The 7,718-nt window shown below is 36.6% G+C and overlaps 1 protein-coding gene across 2 annotated transcripts; it reads right to left on the minus strand.

Moving 5' to 3' along the window:
• Positions 1 to 111: 111 nt before the first annotated feature.
• On the minus strand, positions 112 to 6,642 carry LOC114472243 (progranulin-like). 2 transcript variants are annotated; one of them, XM_028461436.1, is made up of 6 exons: positions 6,419 to 6,642; positions 5,564 to 5,713; positions 5,194 to 5,496; positions 3,881 to 4,054; positions 2,244 to 2,372; positions 112 to 723 (listed from the first exon to the last, which is right to left on the minus strand). In XM_028461436.1, exons 2-5 carry the CDS (start codon positions 5,711 to 5,713, stop codon positions 2,247 to 2,249), a joined length of 753 nt encoding a protein of 250 aa, XP_028317237.1. In that variant the 5' UTR covers positions 6,419 to 6,642; the 3' UTR covers positions 112 to 723; positions 2,244 to 2,246. The 2 variants fall into 2 exon arrangements, with proteins under 2 accessions (XP_028317237.1, XP_028317236.1); XM_028461435.1 differs by having other exon boundaries at positions 112 to 688; positions 6,419 to 6,640.
• Positions 6,643 to 7,718: the final 1,076 nt, after the last annotated feature.

Here is a 7,718-nt window from a genome sequence, read left to right on the forward strand (position 1 = left end):
AAAACAGTTTTGGAAAAAAGTGTCATGAATGAAAAATAATGTTGCATGTGTTGATGTGCCATCATCAGTGTATTAATTACATTCCATAAACAGTAAATATTGAGATATAAATTCAAGCTTTCAATATTTTTTATTATATTTCCACCACATGTGAATTAGGTACAAACCAGTACAAATACGCATGATTTCACAAAAAAATGTCACCAATTGATCCGTGCCAAACATAATTTCATCAATAACAAGTAAACTAGACAAAAATGTGAATACAACTATGATCAATTTCAGTCTTTTGTCAAAAATTAATCTGAACTACCTTTGAGATATGATAATTCATTCACTAATCAGAAGTTATCTCTGTGTCTGTGTTTCTGGTGACAGGAGTAATCCACTATTTCAGTAACTAAATCCTCTACACAATAAGTATAATGAAACTAGATTAAATGCAAAAATTGCCAACTGAAGTAGGACAAAAAGTAAGATTAAAATAAAATGTAATGGGATTATATATTTAATGCAGGTGCTTTGGTTAGCTGAAGCAATGAAGGGCTGTGTTATTTAATTGTCTAATGACTCTTAGCATCGATAACGTAGATTGAACACTCCACGCCTGTCCACAGCGTGGCTGGTCTTTTCAGCATGTTCGGTAGAAGAGGTCAAGGGAGTAACTTTATTCACAGCAGTGTTTAACCTGAAATCAGCACAGAAACAGTAACCATCATCTAGCTGAAAGGAAAAAAAAAAAAAAAAGGACGATATATAATTAAAAACACAATTTTACCCACGTAAAATCAATTATTTTTGTAAACCAACAATTCTTAAAGGAGACATATCATGCTTTTAAATCCTTCCTTTTTACATATAAATCATACAGTTGTGGTCTATATAAAGTAGAACTGTAATGCTTGGGTCTGAATTCCTCATTATTATAGCTCCACCCCTTTTCAACCCCTTTTCTGATGTGCTTCAAAGAGCAACTCGTTTTGGTGCGGTCTCTTTAAATGCAAATGAGACACTTCATACCCCGCCCTCTCTCCAGGTTGCAGAGGTGACACTCGGTTCAACTCCACCCTGTTCGGCCATTTTTGTAGTTTGATAGAAGAGATATGGTTATGTAGCGGCGCATAAACTTTTTATTCAGAGGTTATTTACAAAATGTCAACAACGTAATACTTGTCCATCCAGCCTTACAAGCTCAAGCCAGAGTCGGACCCGGCGGAGCGAGATGAAAATGAAGATGATGAACCTGCAGAACCCTAACAAGTGAGTTAACACAAGCGCCGAGCTAACGCTAGCGCCGAGCTAACACTAGCACCAAGCTAACGTCACGAAATGCATTTTAATACAGTCTTTTCAAAGACAAAAACGGCAAAATGAAATGACTAATGAAAACTTTAGACTTAAATTAAACCACGTAGGCCATATCATCAAGGATCTAAAACGAGCACACAGCGCTAACATATGAAGACGGTGCAACTGCTAATGCTAACAAAACATCACACTTTTTAGCGTTATTTACAGCTTACGGAAGTGCTCTGTTCGTCGTCTCCAAAGATAGAAGGAATTGAACCCTAAATCAGACAAAGTCTTTCGGCAAGTCCTTCTTTATACTGGCGGAGATGATGAAGCAGTCATCCTTGAAGTGCTTCGCGCACACAAAAATGACCTTACCCACAGATGTGGGTACATTTCCGTGAAAAATAAAACTCAACCAGGTACTTTGAAAAGGTTTTGATGCTGGGAGACGGTGTAATGAAGCCTGTGGGTTACTACATCCAACAACCAAACATTTTGACTTATCCTCTCGTAACTTCGGCATCCTTGAGCTTGGACTACAAAACAAAAGCGAGAAATAAAAATGGCGGATTGCTGAAGTGTTGGGCCTGGAGTCGATGTCCTAATTTGGCAGTACCGCTGACGTTATTGTTCAAAAAACGTAATAGAGAATCGAAAAATCGAAACAGATTGAAAAATATGACCAAAACAGAATATAAAGACATTAACGGAGATTAGAGACTAATTTGAACTTTTCTGTGCTTCTAAACACTCTAAATATACAACAAAATGCATTTAAGGACTAAAAAAGTGGATTTATCATGATATGTCCCCTTTAAATCCCGGAATTCTTTCATCAACTGTTCCTCCAGATCATTGTCTGCCTTTTTTCCCCTTGATGTTTTTAAGTAAATGATGAAAACCTGACAGTAAAATATAAAGGAAAACTCATTTCATTGCATGGTACATACCAGTTAGAAGGAACAGCAGCTCCACTGGTCCGTCTCATCCTTGCAGCAGGACGACCCTTGTTTACAGTAAAAGAATGAATCGCACCAAATAATCCCTTTTGCAGGTTCTTTTAGCACCATCATTGGTTTCTGCAGCACAAACATGACAACACATGACATTAGAGAACAGTTAGAGCCAACCAATTGGTTTATTCAATTCAATTCAACTTTATTTATATAGCGCTAATTACAACTAAAGTCACCTCAAAGCGCTATCAAAATATAAAATTCGTAATAAAAAGGAAAAACACCCAAAAAAAAGGTTAGTAGGTTTGATCAATTGTGTTTTGGACTTCTTCATGAATGATATCTCCTGGTACCATGATCATTCACACTTTACATTTTGGTAAAAGAAATAATAATAATGATATAGTTCATTTAAATGTATGGGCACCCCTATTTTTTCAAAGAATCGCAATGAAACGCGCAATCGAGATTTGTTCTGAATAAAACATGGTGTCTGACATAACTGAGTCAAAGTTCAGACCCTGCTCAGTTATGATCGAAGTTATGCATTTTTGAAATTTCGCCTATGATGAAAGATAGGGATTTTTTAATGTTTTTAAACTAAATCAGAATTCGTGTCTTGATCCAAATTCCCTCCAAAATTTAATGGAATCTTCCATTGTGTAATGCCTACCTTTGGTTGAAATTTTGGCAAAATCTGTTAAGTACTTTTGTGTAATCCTGCTAAAACAAACAAACAAAAACAAATATGACCTCCTTGGTGGAGGTAATGGGACAGCTTGCTGCTACTGCTAGCACAAATGAAAAATTAATCAAAGCAGGTTAATATACAGTATGTAAAAGAAACTAACCCTACAAGGTCCTCAATATTGCACCAAGGTTACCATTAAGGGATTGAAAGTGTCTAGAGATACGTTAAACGTAGCCATAGCCCCCGTAACTATGGAGACGTTTACGGACCTTTTCTACATAAACGTAATGTGCCTGTGTTTTCACCGTGTCAGGATCGCTGAGTGGTCAAAGGCGCCGCACTCAAGGATTCTTCCTTCTGCTAACGTGGGTTCGAATACCACTTGACATATGTTTTTTTCATTTAAACATATTCATGACGCAAATTCCATCTTTAAAAATACATATCCGACAAAAAATAAACATTGTAGGGATAGGGATAAGTCTAAAATAAAAGGGTTAGCTAAAAATAAATATGAGCTAAAATACAACTGACAGAACTTTAAGTCACGTGGTGCACCTATCACGTGACCTAAACTGACCAATGAGGGGCGCTGCGTATGCATAGAGTGGCAGTCGATGGATATGTTTAACGTACCCATAGCCACGGCCTAAGAGATTGGATTTTTATTCCATCATTTTAGACAAACGCTTGACAGAAACAATGATAGATTTGCACCACAGCAACAATGGTGGAGGTGAGCTACATCTCGAGCCACAGTCTTTTTAAAACCTGGCTACCAGATTGCACATAATAGAAGAAGAAGAAGAAGAAGAAGAAGAAGAAGAAGAAGAAGAAGAAGAAGAAGAAGAAGAAGAAGAAGAAGAAAGCTTATCTGGTTTACTTGAACTGTAACAGTACATTGAATGAAGACGAGAGCAGTGAGTATCTAATCTGCTACCTTGGGTGAGCTGTTCTCGTCCTCAGAGGGTGAAATGCGAGATGCAGGGAAAGATGTCTGAGCCTTCTTAGAGAGGAATGGATATCTGTGGCTTTGTCTCACACAGTGCTGATAACTCCAGTCACAGTCAAAACCCCAGGGACAACAGTGGTAGCCATCAAGACAGCATTTACCCTGCAGGGCACATATTCACTCTGTCAACAACCAGTACACATATTGTACACACTGTGAAACTACTATTCTTTTCACATTTGTTTGACTTTGTATATGAGTGTATCACAGGGTTGGGGTCAATTATAATTGCAATAGCGTAATTGATAATTATTTACAGTTATGGTGTAAATATAATTCTAATTTTAACAATCTGATGTGGTTCTAATCGTAATTAAATTGTAATTGAGTTTAGATAATTTGCTTTGTAATTACCTTGAAAATTCTATTTAAAAAATGTCAATTACAATTTAACGCAAAACTGGGGAACCGTGTTACAGTTCTATACATATGTAGTTAGCAATTATTAATATATGTTTCAACCTTTCCCACATTTTACCATTTAAAAAAAATTAAAATAAATCGAGGTCTATATTGACACCAAAAATATTAAATCCAATATTGTCATTAATAAGGAAGCCTAACAAGGTAAATTAGATGGTAGATATAAGAGCTGGGCGATATGGACCAAAACTCATATCTCAATAATTTTTCTCAAACTGGCGATATACAATATAAATCTCGATCATTTTAAATCAAATCAAGACTAGATAGACAATTCAGGGTGAAATTTGCCGGTGCAAAATGCCACATGTACAGTTGGCACATTTATTGTCAAACAGCTGGACAATATGTGCCACTATGTGGCTTTTTCTCCTCAGGGACAGCACGTGTGAGTGTAATGTAGCTCGTTTAGATGAAGGTAGAAGTAGTAGTGATTGCAGAGACTTCTTATAAAAAAATATATATAGTGATATAGGCGATACTGTAATTTTCTATATCTCCAAAATAGAAAACTCGATATATCATGACTCTCGATATATCGCCCGGAAATTGACTTTGAGGATAAAAAATAATTGTAATTTAATTGTAATATGAAAAATAATGCTGGTCACTGCAATCATAATTGAATTGTAATTGAATTTAGTAATTGAGAACGTAATTGTTATTTGCTTTCTGAGGATAAAAAATAATTGATATTTAATTGAAAAATGCAGGTCACTGTAATCATTATTGAATTGTAATTGAACATGGGTAATTTAAAACGTAATTGTAATTGAAAAATGTAATTGAGCCCAACCCTGGTGTATCGGCCAACTCACAGGAGAGTAGGGACAACAGGACCAGACCATGGAGGGGCTTCTGCAGCACGTGGTACCATCAGGACAGGTGTGGTAATTGTCACAGTAAATCACAGACACTTTTCTTTGGTCTTGGATATCATTGGTTTTCATTTCCTCAAATGGAGTGATGGACAGATCCAGCATGTTTGGTTCAATGGCAGCTTCCTTCTCCAGCATGGGGACATCCATCCATGGCAGGTTGGGTTTTACACACGACTGTTTGGCTATGTTGCACGCAAACCCAGAGGGACAGCAGTGGACTAGGTCTGAGCAACACACAGCCTGAAGACACGTGACCAAGCATCAGTAGGACAACAGGTGAGTTAGTGTAACACAGTGTTTAGTTTACCTGTGGGTACAAACAGCAGCTGAAGCCTTGGGACGTTTTGCAGCAGGTGGTGAAATCACTGCAGAAACTTCCATCAGGACATTTATTAGCACACAAAGCAGAGCCCCAAAGGAGGACTGTGATGAACAAGCTGAAAGCCATCCTCATCATCTGCAAGAGTTTGTTTTGCCTTGTGATATTTGTCATTTTAGATTTTTTTTCTTACATGCAACCAAAAAATTTTTTAAGAATTTAGGGGATATTATATCTGTTATAATTATATAATATTTAATAGTATGAGTTTATGCATCCAATCTGATATAGGATGTTATTGTTTGTAAATACACAGATGTGATGCATAGGACTACATGATCACGAGTTCTGATTGAATTTCATCCCATGTGACTAAAGGACAGTTTTGTTTTAATTAGTTGATGTAAATATCAATATTTTTTATACAGTTTTCATTCATATCTTTAAAAAAACAAAAACAAAAAGTCTTATTCTAGTTGTCGCTAAAAAAAAATGTAGACAAAAGTAATACTGGTCTATTAATACATCATTTCACTGACATCTGATTTAAAAACAAGTTGTCCCAATTAAATGTTGCTCTGCTTCATCACGTACACATTTACATTACAACTAAGAAAACCAAGAAAGCAGAAAACGAAAAAAATAAATAAAAATTGTGACTAGTAAGTATTTCATCTAAGATGTCTTGTTGTTGTTCCTTTCTAAAAATCTGGTTCCTAGATCTGATTTAGACCCTTCCTCTGCTGTGAGAGTCTCACAAATGTATCTTGAATTCAGAAAGTCACTATAAAGTTTAAATCAAGCATTGGTAATTTTTAAAATTATATCTCTGTATTCCCTTACCGTTGCCCAGTGAAGCGTCCTGTCAGTGAGCGCAGACTTCCTACGTTTCTCTTTAAAAAAAGGCGATTAGACACTCCCAGGAACGATTGAGGAAACTGATCCTCAAATCACAGCCTGGTCTCCTTCTTTATTCCTGATTTTATTAACGGTTTCAGTAATCATTAAACAAACATCCATTAGTACTAAAGTCTGGATCCCTTAAGCCCACAGTAACCTTTGATACTTTGTTGCGTGCCAGTCATAAGACTGAGCTGTAGAGCCTCCCACTCAAACAGATTTTTTTTTAAACTTAGAAAATAAGTTGCCCAACTGCACTGCATGAAGACATGATTGCTACAACTATCGAATGCAACAAGCTGATCATGTTGGGAATATCCATTTTTTTTTTTTACTTTTCTATTCCAGTGCTACCTCAGACACAGAAAAACAAGTTCATAACCTCAAAAAAGATTGCTAAAATCTGAATGCAGCATTTTCTTTTTCATATTAGATTAATACATACTTTAACACTATAGTTTTTTTACTCTTCGGCAGTGCAGTCTAAGTTCTACATATGAGATATGAGTGTATATAAAACAAGTTCTGATGAACTACGGCCAGGCCCACAGAACGTCTCTGCTCTAAATAGCACGCATCAACATCCCGAGAATTCAGTGAAATGACTTGGTTCCACATAAAATTGTAATCTACGTTGAAGTACCTTGGCTATGTTCCTAAAAATTCAAAAAGGCTTGAGGAGTAGTCATTTGAAGAATAACATGTACGGAGTAATGAGCCCCATTCATACATTGGTATGTGTCAATGATTCAGTACCACCAACTGTCGCAATATTTGACTCACAAATAAATGAGAAAACAACTTTAATGGAAATTGGCTAAAAAATGGGGGGTGGGCCCCCTAATCAAATTATGTGAGGCATAATCCTAATCTACGATGAATTATCTTTGAAAAGATATATCACAATTATGTTCCCATAAATTTGGAAATGGGGCGTGGGCCTCTGAGCCCTATTTCCCCAAGCGTCTTATCATATTCATTCATAGAGTATTCATACCAAACTGCATTGCAATCTAATGAGAACTAACGGAGGAGTAGTCATTTGAACCCATGACACGTACGGGATAATGGACCCCATTTATATATTGGTATGTGCAAATTATTCGGTACCACCAACCGTCATAATATTTGACTCGCAAATTAATGGGGCCCCTTGACGCCCCCCTGTGCCCCAAGAAGGGAGAAGGGAGGAGAAGAAGAAGAAGAAGAAGAAGAAGGAAGAGGAAGAAGAAGAGCATCAAAC

Source organism: Gouania willdenowi, chromosome 11 (genome assembly GCF_900634775.1).
Source record: "Gouania willdenowi chromosome 11, fGouWil2.1, whole genome shotgun sequence".
NCBI classification, from domain to species: Eukaryota; Metazoa; Chordata; class Actinopteri; order Blenniiformes; family Gobiesocidae; genus Gouania; species Gouania willdenowi.